The 19,587-nt window shown below is 42.2% G+C and overlaps 1 protein-coding gene across 36 annotated transcripts in view; it reads left to right on the top strand.

Moving 5' to 3' along the window:
- Positions 1-19,587, top strand: part of EXD3 (exonuclease 3'-5' domain containing 3) — a 296,729-nt gene that overhangs the window by 78,930 nt on the left and 198,212 nt on the right. For 20 of the 36 annotated variants that reach the window (XM_072025484.1, XM_072025482.1, XM_072025481.1 and 17 more), the window contains 2 exons: positions 14,244-14,308; positions 18,439-18,609. The exons of 4 other annotated variants lie outside the window; for them this stretch is intronic. In XM_072025484.1, coding sequence (XP_071881585.1) covers positions 14,244-14,308; positions 18,439-18,609 — 236 coding nt within the window. Of the gene's footprint in view, positions 1-12,064; positions 12,099-14,243; positions 14,309-18,438; positions 18,610-19,587 lie in introns of those variants that run through there. 12 more of the 36 variants (XM_072025492.1, XM_038188034.2, XM_038188035.2 and 9 more) reach the window with 5 other exon arrangements.

Raw genomic sequence — 19,587 nt, 5'->3', positions numbered from 1 at the left:
CATCAGAGGGATGGCAGCTGTCAGGTCCGAGGGGAAAGCAGGTTCGGGGTGGCAGCAGCGCCGTCTGGGTGCAGCGTGGTGCAGGCCGCGAGTGGCAGCGCCTGAGGCGAGGCGTAGAAGGGGCGGGCAGGGTGGGCATCCTCCAGCTGCACCCCCAGCGTGTGGGCTAGAGATGTGGAAGTCGGTGAGGGAAGGGGCGCAGCATGCAAGCCTCACACATCTGCATTTTCAGAAATAGATAAAATCTGGAGAGCCATTTGTTTCAGTTTTCTGTACCTTTTTTCTCCCAGCAGAGGAAGGCTAGAAATATCATAATCTCCTACACTATTATCTGCTGCACGTTTAAGTTTTCTTTTGTTTTTTAAACTAATGAGAAAGGTTCCTACAGATTGTACGATGTGTGTTGGTTAGAGCAGATGAAGAGGAACTGTCATGCAGATAGTGGAAAGTTGTGAAACTCAAAGTAAAAAGTAATAAATGGCAAAATGTAACATGTTCTTAAATTTCATAGCCTTGTTTCGATTGTCAGACCTCCTTTGATTCTGCCTTTGTCGACCATTAGACAATAAAAGTTGCATTTTTTTCCTTTGTTCCTAAAGTAGGTTTCAGTTTTAATTCCAAGGTGCTAGTCTTGTCTGCAATACCCACCATTAATTGGTGTTTTAGCTAAGCTGACAGCTTTAGTTCCGCTAAACTGTGCATGCTGAGGAGATAACCTGTCTCCAGAAAGAGAAGGTGGTGGTGCTGTCATCTTGGCCTTTTCCCTCTTGCCTACCTGTAGATAACTTGTCAGTGTATTAGGATCTACAGAAGCAGTGTTATAAAAAGCAATGTTCCCAACTAAGTGGTCAAGAGTGGTGTTCCCCAGGGGTTGGTGTTGGGGCCCATCCTATTTAATATCTTTATTGATGATTTGGTCAAGTGAATTGAGTGCACCCTCAGTAAGTTTGCAGATGACACCAGGTTGGGGAAGTATCGATCTGCCGGAGGGTAGAGACTCCCTGCAGAGGGACCTGGACAGGATGAGTCAATGGGCAGAGGCCAATGGGATGAGGTTGAACATGGCTAAGTGCCAGGTCCTGCACTTGGGCCACAACAACCCCATGCAGTGCTACAGGCTTGGGGAGAGTAGCTGGAAACCTGTGCAGAGGGAAAGGATTGGGGGTGTTGGTCAACACTCACCTGCCTAAACATGAGCCAGCAGAGTGCCCAGGTGGCCAAGAAGGCCACAACAGCATCCTGGCTTGTATCAGGAATAGTGTAGCCAGCAGGGTCAGGGAGGTGGTCCTCCCCTTGTATTCTGCTCTAGTGAGGCTGCACCTCAAGTACTGTGTTCAGCTTTGGGCCCCTCACTACAAGAAGGACATCGAGGCCCTGGAGCGTGTCCAGAGAAGGGCTACGAAGCTGGTGAGCACAAGTCCTGTCAGGAGTGGATGAGGGAACTGGGGGGTTTAGTCTGGAGAAGAGGAGGCTCAGGGAAGACCTTACTGCTCTCTGCAACTACCTGAAAGGAAGGGGGTTGGCCTCTTCTCACAGGTAACTAGTGATAGGACTAGAGGGAATGGCCTCAAGTTGTGCCAGGGGAGGTTCAGGTTGGAGATTATGAGACATTTCTTCTCAGAAAGAGCAGTCAGGCATTGGAACGGGCTGCCCAGGGAGGTGGTGCTGTCACCATCCCTGGGGGTGTTTAAGGAAAGGTTGGACATGGTGCTGAGGGACATGGCTTAGTGGGTGACATTGGTGGTAGGGATTGGACCAGATGATCTTGGAGGGCTTTTCCAACCTTTATGATTCTACAAAACTGCATATTAAGAATGTGAGAAAGAAATCTCTATTCATGATGTTCCGTCCTGCTTTTCCTACATGTAGCTTGTCAGTATCTGCCTCTCATAAGCAGAACTTGTCAGTGTTTTTCAGCAGCATTCTGTAGGAGTTTCCAGCATGTTTCCCCATCCCAGGTGAGCTGCAGCCTTATGCTCATCTGAGAAGGCACAGTTGCACCTTTTTCTTGCTTCACTTAATAAGCTGAACTCCTCACAACTGTACAACATAGAACAAAAAGAGTTTCCATCCCCACACCTATGTGAAACAAGATCTGAAGTGTCTTCTTGATATTTTGTTAAAGCATTTAATAGTACAACTTTATAGAAAGCTAAATAACCTGAATTTAGGCAAAATTCTTTACTTAAGAAGAAATCAAGCATGAAGTAAAACATGGATTAAAAAATTAGTATGTGGTCCCAGCTCAGTGAAATGCTTCCTTAATTGACGTGTATGGAGATGTTTATGTCAGCTCTGTTGCTTGAGAATTTCATCCCCAGAGCTTTTCCTTCATAGATGTTTAGGTTTAAAGCTTTGGCTGAAATACATTGATGCCGCTTGATTGGGATGTGTTAAAATACATCGACTTTTTCAGCTGAAGAACTGAAGCTTCATGTTGGGGTACTGGAAGTGGACCAGGTGTTTCTAGCTATGCATTTTAACACAGTCTTAAACGCACAGTCTAAATACTTCCCTAATATTAGCTCTCAGCAAGCAAAAGTGTCTATTTTACCTTCTATTTTTAAAAACATTTTAATTCTTGTTGGAATACTTTTAGAGCAAAGCTTCCTTGAAACTGATTTCTTATCTTCAGTTATCTAAATGGTCTCAGCTATTAACAAAACAACAACAATAAAGTGAGTTTCTGTTTTACTGGAAGGGTTATTCTGACATGCTTCTGAAATGCTGCTGTAAGAGCTGAAGTATTCTTCAAGCTCAAGTTGGCTTTTTCAGGTATAACATACAGGTTTCTGTTTTTTTTCCAGCCAAAGTTGAAAACAAATTCTTTGATGGATATTAAACACCTGAATCATCTTTACCAGTTTATCAGTGAGTCATTGAGTTGTGCTGGTTTTCCCAGGAAAAGCCTGGATACAAAAGATTGGAAGCAGGCAGTCTGTGGTACATTGATTCATCATCCCGTGTCCATGGGAAGTGTCTCTGCCAGACTCATTTGTCTTTACCTAAACTTCTTGCAACCATAGAGTTTCATTATGGCAGCATCTTCTTGTGTAATCTCAAAGATGGCCTGATATATTTGAGGTGAGTGTTTTATTATTTTTGAAAACATGGCTTTTTAGGTGGCTCACTTGTGTTACGTGGCCCCATGAGTCAGTGTGTTATTCACCATTCAGTTCTCTAAGGGCAGAAGGAGAAGGTGAACTGAAGGCTTCAGGTGTTTATTCACTCTCCTGTACCAGAAAAAGAGTGTCTGTCAATAATAATTAAAAACAATTAGGAGTGTCCTCATTAGTGTCAATCTTAGCAACTAATGATTGCTGCCCATTCCTCTTCCTTGGAAGAAAGGATGTTAGTGTTTTAAAAAGGAAGCTGGATGGCTTCGAAACATGTATTAGGACATTTTAGCATTAACTGTTGGGTTTGGTGCTTTTTTTGTGTGTGTGTGTGTGTGTGTGGAAACCTCTTTAGGAGAGACAGTTAAAGGCTTTTAGTGTTTTTTCAGTTTAGAACTTGGGGATTTCCAGAGATGTCTGAAGAACAAAAAAATGCTATCTTTTTAGCTTTACTTTGCATCTGATGCTCCTTCTCCAAATTGCAGTTCGATCTCCTAGACCTGCTGAGGCTGCTGTTCTGACAGTCACTGAGTAGCCAAAAAATAAGGACGTGTAATAACGCTCCCCCCCACACACGTTTATCCTGGATAGTATTAGTTTTCTTCATCTTTGCAGGATTTGTAAGTTTAAAAGAAGAAATTGCTGGCTTTCCAGAACGTTGTTTTAAATGTTGTTTTTAAACTCCCAAGTTTCCATTTCCATTAAAGTGTTATTAACTGGGTGTAGGGGTGTTGACTGATATCCTGGTTATAGCAGATCTCTTCTGAGGCTTGATGATCTGTGATAAGAGAGCAGCCAGCACGCAGTGCTGAGATGTGGTCGGTGGCTGATTCCACAGCAGTGAGTTATCAGCACTTCTGGGAGCACGATGACTCGCTCCTTACCGCTCCCTCCACAGTAGTGACACATTTTATGGGAACAAAACCCTTTTCTCTTTATCACTGAAAAAAATGTATGGTGCTGTTGGCTAAAATGAAGAAAAATGGCTTGGGCTGAAGTTTTGGGAGAAAAAATATTTTATGATGAAAATATATTTTTTACGTTAATAGATTTGAACAGAAGAACACAAGCTATGGGCAAGGGTGCGTCAAGCTCAGCAGCTTCAGTAGCCTCTGACCATAACTGGTAGTGAATATGTATAGGGAGAGGGTGGAAAAAATCAGAAGGGGATGAGGGAGTGAGTGCCCTGCTGTCCTTGTCTTTGCATGTGCCTGACTTCCATCGGTCAGCAGCTTGGAGTCGTTCTATGCCAAGGACTGTTTTGTCATCTTTGTGCTTAACGTTGAGGTCATACCCCATGCAACAGATGAGGAAACCATTAAAAGTGCTGCCAATTACTTGCAAAAGGTTAACAATTGCTATATTTTCAGGCTTTTATTAATCTGAATTTCATTAACTGCCTAAAAAGCAAGCTGTTAGTGTTATTTTTAGAACTGCCAATTCTGTAAAAATAGGTCCACTTTTCCTTGTAAAACAAAGGCGTATTGAAAGTATCTGATAACGATTTCTGTATGTCTGAAGTGATGACCCATGTGCATGAGCAGGCTGATGGTGTCAGATGCTCTCCTTGGCCACTGTATCAGAGGAAGGAGTGTTTGTGCTCCCTGCATGGGTCATCTTGGCCAGCAAGATGTGCCCAAAGCTTGGCAACTTCTTGGTTAGATTTCCTTTTGATTTGTTTCATTTGGCCCCAGATCTGAAGAGCATCTCTTGCTCACATGCCACGGACAATGCCTAGATTTTGTTGTTGATCAGGTGTCTGTGTGCTAAGTGGGAGAGAGAGTGCAAGTGCCCCTTTGGGCTGCTGTGGGTGGGTTGGTGAGCAGCAGGTCTGGACTGGGGTGGCTGGTAAGCAACTTCCCCTACTCCTTGCTGACAGAAAGTGCTTGTAAAATAAGAGGAAAGTGTTATTGGCTGTTCTGCTCGTACAAGCAAGCCTTTTATTTTAACGAGAGTGCATTTTGTTTGATCTGCGTTTCTTGGGGGGGATGATGAATTTTAGCCATTATGAAAACAAAACCCATGGTTATTTGTAAGGACTGCTTTATAAGAAGCATATGTGTGCTTTATTATTCTTTTGCTTGGAGTGTGGGGATTGTTTTCAGTTGGGAGGTTGCATTAGAAGAATGTGAACTTCTGACTCACTGAAAAATAGAGCATGTATTAGCAAAATTGTGAGGTTTCCTATTATGTTTTCATAACTCAAATTTCTCAGAATGGAAGTGATCTCTTTTTGCCTTTAGTGAAAGAATCACTTTTACTGCCATTGACAAAGAATGGATTTTTCTTCTAGAAAAAGTTGTTTTGCATTTAATATACTTTTACTCTACCCACTATTCTTCGTTTCCACTTTTCTTCTCTCCAGAGTAGTAGCTTCTCTTTCTGAGGGTGATCTGCCTGTGGAACTCATTCTTCAGCCATGTTTCTGTTTGATGTCTAAATTTTGACTTTTCCATGATGACGTAGTCAACAGTAAGGACCGAGGTGTGGCTAAACACTGATCCCAAGAAGGGGTGGACTCAGCTAATGGCATCTGAGGAATCCCAGCTTTCCTCTGGAAGAATCAAATGAGAAACATGAAATTGGCTTTGAATGCTTAGTTGATTTGCGATAAGGGTTTGCAAAGATACTAGAGAAAATACAAGTAGAGCTAACCCTGTGATACAGTATTGCATGTTATCACGTTAACAGAAGAGACCAAAACCAGAGCCTACAATTTCTGGAATTGCTGGCCTAAGCTGCTGCTTCTACATGCAAAGTTTGTCTGAAAGTTGGAGAAGAACCTCCAGAAGATAAGCTCCCAGATGCTGAACCCCCCACAAAGTGATATGTTTTCTGTTTAGTGAAAAAAATGTCTTATTTTAATTAAATAGAAACTTTAATTAAATAGAAACTTTCCCCTGTGCTTTTGATATGAAGAAAAAACTTCTGGGGGAGCCTAACTTTTCAGTCTGGCCTATGAACCAAAGCATAAACTGATTTTGCAGTTCTAGTTGTTGCATGGAACACAACGTTGTGGTGGTGTGTTTGGTGAAGGCAACGCTTTGGTAATGATTCCAGCCAGGGGCACTTTATCTGCTGTAGCGACACGGCAGGAACTGTCCAGCCAGGGCCCATGCGCGGTGCCTACAGACCTGCTCTCCTCTGGTAAGCAGGAGACAAAGACCATCGTATAAGAGGCTGCCAGGGCTGGAAGAAGAGCGTCAGAAACAGTCACAGCTGGTCAACAAGCTCAGGAGTAAGGAACCATTCTTGTTAAATGCAAATTCTGGATACTGAAAATGAGCTGATGTTCGTAATCAGGAGACTACAAGTGATGAGCTTGCTTGGTTTTGTTCTTTTTTTTTAACGTCCTTTTTTTTTTTCCTCCTGTCTGATGCAGATACTTCCATGGGCTGTAGAAGGTGAATCCAAATGTGTGAATGAAGAACTAGAGGGACATGCACTGAATTCTTTTCCTTTGGTGAACCTAGACTCACAGACCTCCCAAAGGGCTAAATCTTTAATGTTAAAATTATAGGGGAGGTGCGTGGTGTATGGAGCTTTTAAGACTGCAGTAGCTGTGTGTGGTTGCTTCCCTTTTGAGATCTGAAGCCTTCTGTGCGGTGAAGTTCAAAGCTCTGTCGATTAGAAAGCTGTAGCTAAAATTGGAAACTGAGCCAAAGGCTGGAGTGAGCCAGACATACCTTATTCAGACGGACCCTCTCCATGTTGTTGCTTCGTTGCCTTATTGTTTGAATTCAGCTAAACCAACATAGTTGTACCTTTAAAAAGCATATTTGTCTTTTGTGGGAGACGCATTTAAGGAATGGTGGCTGGGCATGCTGAGTGTGTTTTGGAACTCTGGAAATTGTGCTAAAGCGAAGCAATTTATTGCTTCTGAAATGAAATAGTTTTGTGACATTTGATCCTCTTGTAAATTTTGCACTGGAGATTTCAGTGGTGGGATATAATTAACATTTAAATTGGTTGGGCTCTTATGGCAGCATTCCTCTGCCTGTCTGCAGACACTGGTACAGTCGACCTTTCCCTGTAAGCAAATAGCTCTGGGGAGCTTTTATTCTTAGTGGGAATCTACTGACTGCAGCTGGTAGGGATTCAGATGAATCACTGAGTGGTTACCCCTTAGTCATAGTGTGCTTGGAAGTGAACTGCTATCATTCCTGGAAATATCCATTTCTGCTAAGATAGAGACTCTGCCATGAGAAAGTGTTTAAGAGCCTACAACCCCTTTGGTGCAGGTGCATCTGAAATAGGAGGGGGCACTCTTGTGATTGTAAAACCTCCCTGTCCTCAGGATAATTCTAATTTACATTTCAAAGTAATGTGCAGGGGAGGAGAAGGATGCATTGGAAGTCCATCCTCAATAAGGGGAATTTGCAGATCTGAACAGGAGATGGTGTGGACATTTGCCAGGCAGCTGATGGCGCATTTTCCCTGCTGCCTCCATGACAGAGGCTCATATTTCAGCTAGGGACAGTGAGGTACAGCCAGGACAGCGAGAGGAAGAGAAGAGCTTTAGGAAGTGCTGTTAAAGGAAGACCTTTAGGAAGTGCTGGTATTAGCTGCTGTGAACCTGAGCCCGAATGCTTAGAGCAGCAGGCTTCCTTCCAGGTTCTGCAGAAAGAGAATTTCCCAAACTGGCTCCCAGGAGAGGCTTTTAGCTGTGCGTGGGGTGCACGGAGTGTGTTGCCTTCAACAGATCCATGCTCTCATTCCAATCCCTTGCAGTGTGTTGGTTGAGCTCTAACTCTGGGGGAGGTACCATGGGCACTGGTTCCCAAGTGCTTCAGCAGCATCCACAGATATTCACGTGCCCAAGATAAGTGCGAGCCCCACAGCCATAGCATACGGTGGTCCCTGACCTCACAGGAGCATCATCAGTGTTGGGGCATGGAGGTGCAGCAGGAAGAGAGGGCAAACACGGCAGCTGCATGGTAGGCACTGCCCTTGTTTTGGCACCAGTCTTGCTAGCATGGTTTCTCAGATGTTTGGAACTCTGCCTTTCTGGCTGCCAGCTGAGTTGTCTGATTTTTCATTCTTTATGGGGAGAGTTCATACTGGGGAAAAATGTGGTTTTATTACTTCTCACCCACACCTATAACTTAACTTGGTACAGTGCTGTGTCTGTTGAGCAAAACCCTTTGTGATATTATATTCTGAAACAGAACTGAATGAGAATGGTGAAAAAAAGACTTTGGATTTGCAGAAGATGGTGGCTGTCCCAGCTGTGCTCTTGTACCCACATGAATGCAAAGTAAGCAGAGGTTGCATTTCCTTGTGGATGAACAAGGAACTACAGCCCTTGTTACTCTTCGGAAAAACAAGGGCAAATTGTGGCTCTGCCATTAAAATCATTTAGAACACATGTTCTCAGCAAGAAATGCAGAATGGATCAGTGCGAAGGTCATGGATCGCTGCCAGCCTGCTGCTCAGGATGTTGCATCCACCAAGGTCTGGTCAGCTCTGCATCAGAATACTAAGTCCTGCTCATGGCTTCTGCAGCTTCTGATGTGCTGACTCCCCTTTGCTGGTCCTGCCTCTGAAAATGAGGAAGGTCGATTGCTGCATTAGCCTGGCTGTCAGGTCATCTTTGAGCTGGATGCACCCAGGCTGAAACATGGCAATTACTGCAAAAGGAGCAGGGAAAAGCAGGAAGCTGCTGAAGCTGAGCAGAAAACATGCACTTGGGAGCGTGCTTCGTAGGGGCACTGTGGGCACGGGACCTCTTGTTGTGTGAATGTCTCTATGGTTTGGGGAAGATTGCCCCATTTCATTCATAGGTATGTTGGAGCCTCTCTTGAAAGGTGGGTCTGGGACATCGTGGCTGGACCAGAGTGTTGCAGTAACATGATCCCAGTTCTTCTGCTTTTTTTTTTTTTTTTTTTTTTTTTTAAGAAAGTAAAAATATCTATTTTGACAGGTGACCATAAATTCTAGTTTTATCATATCTTTACCTACTCCACTGATTATGTACCGTGTTAAGTATCTCTCCCCACACTCTATGAGAAATTCAGGTAAGAACAAATTTCTGAAAAAAGCCTTCTACAAAGCAAAAGAAGAATGTCGCTCCCATTTCCCACTGGCTAATGCCCAGTGCATATAACATGTTTTTTAAAAATAATACAGCATTTTACCTTCTGTATCTTTATTCTTTATTGTATCTACTTTCTCATAGGTTATATTTTTTTTTCTTTTTTTTTCTTTTTTTAATACAACACAGAACACAGAATTTCACAATGTGTATTATATAGTACTTGTATATTCTAAAAATTGTTTTGGTATATTTCAAATATTATTTTAGATAGGCAGGAGAAATTCCATATGGAATCATTTTCTGAAGTTCAAAAATATTTAAACAAGTTTGGAATGTTTATGTTGTGTGCACAATAAAAACACTTAGAATGTGTGAAAATCTAAAATTTCCTATTGAGGAATTTTGTTTCTTTTCAGTGAAGTCAACTTATTCTTAGAGATTGAACATGTGTCTGAAGAGAATGTTTCTGTTCGTTTTTTGCATCATCAAAGTGGCGTTTCTGTTCCCTATCAGCCTTCTCTTCTACAAATCCAGCACGCATTTGATATGAGCCACAGACACTTTTCTGGAAAAAAAATGAGGCAAAGTAGATTTTGATAAGAGATTTTGATTAATTCTTAATCCATGTAGTATACTACTCATTGGATTTCTGTTTCAATCATGATATTTAAATAACCTGTGACACTGCTGAAACAGGGGGTTGCTGAATATCGCTCTGCTCACTCCTCTCCCTCTGCCAGTTTGTAGATTGCCTGTACATCTATAGATCTTTATTCTTAAGTGCAAACCGACTAGGTGCATTTCTGTTGACATGGAAATGTCTGGAACCATTGTTTTCTTTTCAGAAAAATATCTCAAATGTTTTTGCAGATTGATGAGAGTTTTCACAGAAGATGGTTTTCAGGGATTTATTGCAGGGGCTCACAAAACAATGGATAGTACTAAAAATTAACTGATTGTTTAGAGGGGTATTGTACATTTTGCATATTTTGTTGTATATTTCGTTAAACATTTATTAAAATCCTGTTAATTTTCAAGGCAAAGGTGTAAGCTGTCTGCCTAGAGAAGGTTTAAGCATTTGCATGTTAGTCTTGACCTTCCTTGTCCTTCCTATCCAGGAATTTCAGCAGCAATTGACTACCTAGTATGATCCTGCATTTCAATCACATAATCCCCTTTTCCTTTATTTATTTATTTGTTTGTTTGTTTGTTTGTTTTTCCTTTTTTGCTTTTACTTTTTACATTCTGTATCTCTTAATTCATTGACTGTAATTCTTCCAGGTCTCATGCCATGGGGCATTCAATGGCTTTTGACACAAAGCAAAAGTGTTGAGAGATTTTTCACTGGTAAATTCTTCCTCTGGGGTTTGATGTCTCACTTTCCCTATGTGAGACACACAAGTAGCCTCAGTCAGAAAGTGGATTTGTCTTGCCAGGGCATTTCAGCAGAACTGGTGAATAATACAGCAGAATTTTGCAAGGATGCAATAGCAAAACCACTGCTTTACCTCACCAGCCTGCAGGCACATTTTTTGTTGTGATCACAGCAGGTTTTGAGTGATCTATGTACAAAGGAAAAAGAGAATGAACAGAAAGCAGTTTATGGCTTTCCTCAAAGACACTTTTCTAACTCAAAAATATAAGCCTTGTGGTTTATATGGTTTTGAAATGTAACCACAGATATTGAGAACTGGAAAAGATCTGATTTACCATCTCCTTCAATTTTGGTACCAGATTCAGGGCAGAGGAAATTTATTTTTGTAATGAAAAATATTAAAAGGAAATATGTTAGTATCTTTAAAATAAATAAATAAAATGCAGGAACATATTTGGAGAAACTATCATATGAAAAAAATCTATGTCATTTGTGCCTTGATGGAGTATGTGTAGATGTGTCTCTGCAGCCTCCACCGAAGTGTTGTAATCTTGTTTTGGTGAAGCTCTACTAGATGTTTAATGGTTCCAACTCCCTTTCTTTGGAGCAGCAAAAGATCAATGTCAGACTAAGGGCTTCATCTTCAAGCTTGATCTCAGAACTGAATGGGGTTAACTTTTCTTCAAAAAGAAAGATTCTTGATGTTTTTGATATGTAGAAGGTATTTTTCTGGCCTCCAGGACATATCCTTGCTTTTGCAAACACTGTTCTGTTATCATGTTAATATGCCTATCAATCTTTATCTTAGGAATTGCTGTTTCTTGCTCCTACAGCTGTGGCTGGAGGTTGGTCCAATGATTTTCTTGTTCTTGTCCCCTGATTTGAGCCCAGATGCATTTGTGGTTCAGTTATGACCATTTGGTTTTCAGATACTTTGCTTTGTTCTTTCTTCCCTTCTATTTCTTCCTCACTCCCTTTTGCGTTGAGCAATTGTCTGCTTTCCCCATTTGCTCTGGAAAGCTTATGAAACTCCTCATAAGGCCCTTGTCCTTCATCCTTGGATATCCTGGCATTAGTTTCCTGCTGTTTCTTCAGTCCTTTCTCAGATGTGAGTGAGCAGGATTTTGTCTGGTATTCCGATGGGAGCTTAACAGTACTGTTACTGCCAAAGACAGTTCTCACTCTTTCTGGGTGCCTGGAGAGCTAAGGGAGGAGTCCAGTCCCCAGAGAGATCCTGCTGGAGCATGAAAAGAGGAATTTTTCTTCATTTCTTTCAGCAGACAAAATGATGCAGACCTTCCCATCTACATCTTCTTTCCTAGCTTGAGGTTGCAAGGTACAACAGCTCAATGTCCAGTGTGAACTATAGCGCCTTTCCCCTCTGGTGAGGCTGGCAAAAGAAGAGTGGTGCTTTGTGCTCTCATTTGTTTGGCTCTAGCAGTGTCTGCTTGCCGGTTGTTTGTTACATAGAGCCTCTGACCATGTTTCATCCCCAGGTACTTCCAAGGTTTTGCCTGGTAAGGGAAGAGCCCAAACCATTTGGACATCAGCATGCTGCAGTACTGGTTCGGTACTTTCTCTCCTTGTTTAATCCCCACTCTGGAGAATCACCTGGGAGATGCCTCCCCATTATCCACAAGGAAGCACAGGAGCAAGCACTTCATGTGTGGCCGAGCAGCTGAAGGAGCGTCTGTGGGCGCGAGGGGCTCTGCTCCCCAGCCCTGGCTGCCCCAGCACCGCAGGGAAGTCACCCTGCTGGGGGTACTTCTACTCTCAGGGCACGGGAGGGATGGGCAACGCTGTTTCCCATTCACCTGTGCCTGCACAGTAGCTTGCTGGCAAGATACTGCAGTGTTTAAAGGTGACTGGAGGGATGGTTTTCATGCGAGTGTGTATTGAAATAAGGGCGCGGTTGGATTTCAGCAACAGGGAGGTAAGGTAGGAAAAAATCACGTAAGAGCAGGGCTTGTTTTGTTGATTGAGGTTTAGAAAGCATTTTAACCAGTTGAATTATTGGCTGTATCTGAAGTGAAACACTGCTTTCCTAACTGCTCTCATTTCCTGTATCATTCCAGCTTGTTCGCTGCATTAATTGGAGTTCAGATTTACAGTGTATTTGGTTACACACTGGGCTGCATTCTTTTTTTTTTCCCTGTGTGTATAAATTTCTTCGGGAGTTGGGCCAAGTGGAGAGCATATATATGCACACACACACACACGGGCTGAATTTCACTGTTAGTTGCTAATTTTGTGGGGAAAAGGGATCTGGATTTTTTTCTGTTTTCTTGTAAAAAGAGACTTCCCTTTTTCCAAAGAAGAGGCAGTAGCTGAGAACAGCCAGTGTTCAGAGAGTTCAAGATTTCAGAGCAGCAAGAGATGAGAGAAAATAGTATCTTATGAATTGTAAATGTGGCATTTTCAATTTGGTTGGTGTTTCCCAGAGGTTAGTGGATAATAGAAATGTTATCATTCTCCTGGCTCAACCAATAATCAGCTTGCTACTTAAAATATTTTTTAAATACTGTGCTTCAGAGTTGAGTTGGATGAGGGAGAGCTTTTCACAGTTGAAGTAGCTTTTTGTGACCTGAAATATGAAGTGAGACGGGATACTAAACGAGAAACCTAGCATTTTGAAACAAGTTATTTAGGAACTGTAGAAGGCAGAAGGTGATTTAAAGGATGTTTCCTTTTCAGTTGAACATTTTTCTTTTGGCTTTGTGAAAACATAAGAAGAGGTGCACTGTATGTGTGAGGAGTGTTTTTTGAGAACTTGTAGATTTTCAGATTCAGTCTTCATGTTTAAACTGTTGATACCAGTAGAAGATTTCCATTCAGAATATTGTGAGTCAAAGTTTTTAAGTAAATGATCATGAATTAAATAGAACCAGGTATTAAAAATGTTACTGCTTTTAAAATTAAAATTTCGTGTTTATTTTAAAATAAAAATTTCGTAGGTAAAAAGAAAAAATTACCTAGGTAAAAAGAAAAAGAGAATAATTCCAAACAACCTTCTTCTGAAACATTTGACCACCCTTTATTTTTTATGCTTGACACTAATCCCAGCAACGTTTCACCTTTCCTCCTTCCTCAAGCACCACCTCAGCTGCATGCTGTCAAAGCACAGCCTGCTCCCAGGCTGACATGGGCGAGTTCAGCTCCTGCTCGCCAGGGCTGGACAAGCAGAGGTTAGCTCCCCAAAAAGTCACCCACTGCCTCTACCATCCACAGGGTGCAATGAGATTTGTATGTTAGAGGCATTTCGTTAAAAGTTTGTGCGTACTGACAATTCCTTTACAGGCTGCGAAAGACGCTTACTCTTCTGGGACTGTTTTGTTTTAATATTAAGAAGAGAGAGCTGACGAGGACACCCCTGTGGCTGTATTCGATGCATAGCAGCAGCATGATTTAGTTGTAAATGCACTGATACAGCTTTTCAGTATTTGAGCCAGTGTGGGTGTTTAGTTAAAGCCATGCATGGATGGTGTCTGTTATTTTGTTAGGATCTCAGAGTGAGGGGTTTTAGCACTTTAATCCTGACTGACAGTTGGAAGGTTGGTAGTTTCAAACACAGTGGCACAGAGTAGCTGATTTCTCTTCAGTCAAACAATGCACCAGTGTGTCTAGGCTGCCTGTACAGAGCCAATAAATCTGTTTTGTTTTGTTTTTCTCCCCCTTTTCTCTCTCTCCTTCTCTCTCTTTCTTCCCCCTCCTCCAGGCCAGGACCCACTCCTACTGCTGAAAACAATCCAGCTTCTCTGGACAAAGAAAGAGATGAAGAAGGTAAGGCTGTGTAGCTGAGCCTCCCCTCCTCGCTGCGGTTAATAACTGCATGCAGAGCATGTCCAGACACAGAATGCTTAGGTCAGACCAGCAATTCTTCATGATTGCTTTCAGTTCCAGCACACAGGGAAAGAGCCTGTGCATTTGCAGCAAGAAGTGAAAAGGTAGCTCTGTGTGATGTGAAGCAGTGAAGGGATTCCTATAAAAGAGCTGAAGTTTACACGGCTGAGTTACAGGCGAAAAAAAAATCAAAGTTGCTTTTGTTTACATTAGAACATGTTTTTATCCATTAAAGTGAGTGTCTTGGGGAAGAAGGAAGAATATTTCTAGTAGCTGAAAAAATAAGGGTTGAAATCAATAGAAAAAGTGCATAAAAGTGCATTTTGCCAAGTGGAATGATATCAAAACCTTTGTGCTCAAGATTTTTTTTTACCCTTTTTTTGGTTTGGTTTGGTTTTGCCTTTTAGAGTGGTGAATACAATTTATATTGCCTCTCTAAAATTAGTGATATATTTTTGTACAGCACCCTATGGGCTCTACATGGAGATTTCTCAGAGGGAGTAAAATAGACTTCATCTAAATTTGGGTGCTTGCAAACTAACAAAAACACTAGATGTATCCGCTTGGTGGTGAGTTTCCCATGTTTAACTCTGTGCTGTTCAGGCATGTTCATAGAAGAAATGTTCGTTTCTAAAAGACCCCAGAGCCAGCAGCTCACCGTGTAGCTGTGGAATGTGCCCTATGTGAAACGGCTGCCATGGCTATGTTGATGTACGTGCTCCATCCTAGGTATCTGAAGTGTTTAGTCATTGTCCTTGTCTGGTGCACTGAGACTTTCCATTACTGATTACAGTCTGTGGTTCCCAGCCTGAATAATTAAACAACTGGAAACCCAGTGTGAGAGGTGCCTTTCCAAAGTCCGTCACTGACATCAACTTGAGCTCAGCAACTTGGAAGCTTTGAGCTTTCTATCAAGTTTTGTTAGAGGAAAAAAATAGTATTAGTTAGGTCTTGAGGGAAGTTAATCCCGCAGAACAACAGTAGGAAATAATCATCAAAATCTCTATGCTGTATACCCTGTGTGTGGATTGTGAAGAAAAATATTCTGAAAAAGACAAAGCATCCCATCGATGTGTCCTTGGGCAGAGAGCACCGCAGCTTTTCTGCTGAGGGTGGAAAAGCTTGAGGATCCCCATGAGTCATGCTGGCAGCTCCGCTCATTGAGTTTGCTTGCGTCTGGACTGATCACCCCAGTAAGATGCATGGTTTTGCAGAGCATGCATGCTGAGGCTTCACAGCAGGGCAGGCCCTGTCCTCTTAGTGCCCGTCCTTCAGCCTGTGCTGCCTGCCTGCAGGCGTGGGCAGCACCACAGCTCTGAGCCCAGGGGATGTGTTTCTGAAGCAGGAGGAAAGTAATTCTGGAGAGATAAGGAAGCAGCACAGTGAGATCAGGCGGTGGCACAGCAGCAGCTGGTTCTAAGGTGGGGAGCCCAGGACGAATGTCCCCAGTAGTTTCTGACATGTACCTGTCACACTAGCACTAAGACGCCCTGATCTTCAGGTGTGCACCCACAGCAATGCATTTTTTTCAGGAGTACCTGCTGCACTGCCCTCTGTGTGTAACGCAGTGCCTTGTGCTGCTCTTGTCCTAAGCACATCACTATCTGACATTCCAGTTAAAATAAATGAGGGAAGTTGACTTAAATAGAGCATCGCCTGCTTCATTGACATTTAAATGGCAGAGAGCTGCTTTGCCTTTTGCTGTGTGGGAGTGTAAGTCAATACTGTCTATTAACTCGCGTGAATCAGTCATCTCCATTAGATGATGCCTGTCAGTCTCAAATCAGTGCACATCATCAGAAAGAGGGTACCTGTCCCTGATGTGACCTCAGTCCTGGAACATGATTATAGGAAGTAATCGTTTTCTACATAAGAATGATAGTTTTGCAATAATAGATGTATCAGCACACTGCCCTGAGCTGTGAAATAAGGGATCAAAACAGAATGAAGGAGTGTGTAGTTTGAACATCAGCAAAATTTTCCTATTCCCATGATCTGTCAGGCTGTAGAAATCCCCCAAGGAACATTCCCTGCCATGGGAATCAATTGAAATGGAAATGGCAATTACATGTTTAAGAGGAATCCTTTTCTGGCAGAGACAGGAGCCAGGCAGCACAGCACTCTTTCCTATCTGATTTAGGTGTCTCGTGTTTTTATTTTTTTCATTGGTTGGTTATTTCCCCTCAAACAACACATACCATAATTGAAGTCTTCAGATTGCTAGGAAGTTTTGGAGAAGGCTTTGCCCCTGTTTAAAAGTGGAGCAGATAGGAATTCAGGACTAAGCCTAGATGTGTTGTCAATACTCTTGCCAGTTGTGTAAGTGTTTGGAGATGCTCTGCGTGTGAAAGCAGACTTGGGCTTTTGCAGGACGTGGTGTCTGCTGGCAACCATCCTGCCAAAGCCCAGGCTCTGGTTCCAGCTGAAGGAGGAGCTGAGTGGTGTGGTGAAAGCTCTTGTTCAGTCTAAATGTGCTGAAGTGGGGCTTTGGGGAAAAAAAGAAAAAAAGAGAGGCCATTTATAAACAGTGCAATTCAGTTGGCCAGTTGCTTTGTTTTCCTTTGGCTGCTGTGTTGGATATTTGTGGTTGGATAAGATCTTGCCTTCTCCTTCTGCAGAATCTTGCAGTAAAGTTGGAGCCCTATGTTTAACATTGCAAATTCTTACCACAGTGAAACGTACTTACAGGGAGAAAACTGTTATCTAAAGTCACATCTTCGTTAGTCATCAGCTTTTTCTTACTGCATTTGATAATCTAGTGAGAAGGAAACCATTTCTGTCATAACTGATAGGTTTTGTGGTTTTTCCCAACATGAAAGACATTATGGAAAATAACTGTCTTCCAGTAAATATTGTTGATGAATAAAAAAAGAACAAATTCATTGGCAAATTTTCTGTAGATTTTCTTTTGTTTTTTTCATGCCATTCTTCAAACTTTATGTTGTTTCCATTGGAAGCCATGACTGAAGCCATCATATACAGTAAATTACAAGTGCTGGCTGCAGGCAGGAATGAGCATCTTTTGGATTTTGCTTTTTAGCCAGAAAAGAAAGAGAGCAGCTGCTCTTAGTGATTTCTTGTTTTCTGTCTCTGCTTTTGCCTTGCTCCACGCCAGTACATGTACCATGCAGTGAAAGGTCCTGTGTGGGTACTGAAGGATGCCACTTCTTCACCCTGCCAACCCTCCGAGCACCTTGGAAACTACTTCTAATGTAAACATTATAAAGATATTGCTCAGTACTGCTAATTTATCACTTCTACCAGATGGGTAGTAAGTAGCCTATTAACATTCACAAAGTGAGTGTACAATTCCTGCACATTTCTAAACACATCACCCTGGGATTCCTAAGATTTATGGCGTGGTGCTTTCCCAAGTTCCAAGCCCCTTCCTATAGCCTTTAGTTCTGCTGAGGTGTGCAGTGCCTGCCCTGTGGAGGCAGCAGGCAGCCTACAGCAAATACCTTGCTCAGATTGGTTTGGAGCAAAGAATGGATTTACTTTTATAGTATTGCAATATGACAGATTGTGAACTTGGCTCTTCCTTTCTTTTTATTCCTGTATGTAAAATCTAAAGTATTTCAATACTCCCAAATATTGAGCCATTGTGGCTGAAGTGAATATAAGGTCAAATATGAAAATTTGTGGTACAGGAGGAGGGGCTTATCTGAGTTATTACTTGCATGTCTCTTAGAAGATGAGTAGGTTTTTGAGCCCAGTTATCTACCTTCAGTATCACAATTTTCTTAATAACACCCTTTTTCCAGCTCACTTCTTTTCTGCCCCTCCCCCAAATCCCAAGCCCCTTTGTCTGTTCCACGGAACAACTTCTCTGTCTTTATGGGATAATTAGTGTGGACAATTGCTGCTTTTCCCATTGGGTTTGAGGTGCAGTGAGCCATGAAGGAATCTGTAATGACATGAAAAGTCACTGGAGGCGTGGATGGTGGCTGAATAGCAACAGTTACCTCTCTGAATAGATTAAATTAAAAAAAATAAAGCTTTGTGTACAGCCGGGGGAAGGGAGGATTCACTAATCTTTTTGTACATGACAATGTGGTTTTGTATCTCAGCAGCTCAAGGAAGAAATCAGGCGGGGCTTTGCAGGACTGGAAGACCCATTGGCAGGACTCCTGGACATACTGGAGAGCAGCACCGATTGGAAGGGGAAAGGGCATTCCCTTGGGTATTACATCACCAGTGAGTTGCAGCTTTGGATGAAAGAGCATCCTGCTGTTCAACAGGTTAGAAAATGAGAGCAAGAGAGCCTGGGGAAAGGAGAGGGCAATTGATTTTGATGTCCCTCAAGTGTTCCCAATTTCACTTCATTCTGTAGTCTAGTGTCTTCTCTGCAGCCTCACAGAAAGGCAGTGTGACAAGGTGTGAAATTCTTACTGAGATGTTGCGATCTAGTGATGCTGGCCTGAAAATGAAATAACATTAGAAACTATGATGTGAGACCTCTGTTTCCCCTTCCAAGCTGGGATTTCCATCTTTCCAGATCAAACCACTTTGATCAAGCATCGGTCTTACAGCCTTTGCTGGACTGGAGGCTTTCCCACTGGAACTCACATCACTGCTGTCAGGATAAACCCAAATGCAGTAATCTGCTCTGCATATTCTTCCAGTTCTGCAAATAGAAGCCAGTTACCGTATGATTGCTTAACTCTTACCATCTGGTGGGGAGCTTTTATCATTGGGAATGCAGAAAATGGTAACAGTACGACTTTTCAGCGGCTGAATGATTAGCTTTGTAATTTTGGGTCATCAGATTTTACATCCTAATGTTTGCCATTCCTTATGCCTTCGTGTATTCTGACCTCCCAGGATTTCCCTTTTTTATATGGTTTTACCTCGGAACTGCTTATACTTTTGCTTTTACAATTTTACTTTACATACTTTTATATGTGTTGTTTCATTTCCCATTCTTCCAAGTGGTTCTTTTAAGACTTTGAGCTGTATTTAGATTCTCAAAGAGCATTACCATTACAGTATCTGCAAAGTGCAGTGAAGTGTGACTGGCACTGAAATTCCTGTGTCATAAGAAAATGGTCATATAAGAACACAAGGATTAATACTTATGTCTGTGCATCTTGCTACAATGCTTTTGCTTTTCCTGTTGTTCCTGCACCCAGGAGCAAGCCTGGGAATGAAAGCTGAATTCTTAGCCTTGATAGGTGAGATGGCCCTTGAGGGGAGTTGCTGGATTCAAAGAATTTCTT

Source organism: Anas platyrhynchos, chromosome 18 (assembly GCF_047663525.1).
Source record: "Anas platyrhynchos isolate ZD024472 breed Pekin duck chromosome 18, IASCAAS_PekinDuck_T2T, whole genome shotgun sequence".
Lineage (NCBI taxonomy): Eukaryota > Metazoa > Chordata > Aves > Anseriformes > Anatidae > Anas > Anas platyrhynchos.
Note: the sequence above shows the minus strand (reverse complement) of the source record. Positions and strands in the feature narration are given on the sequence as shown.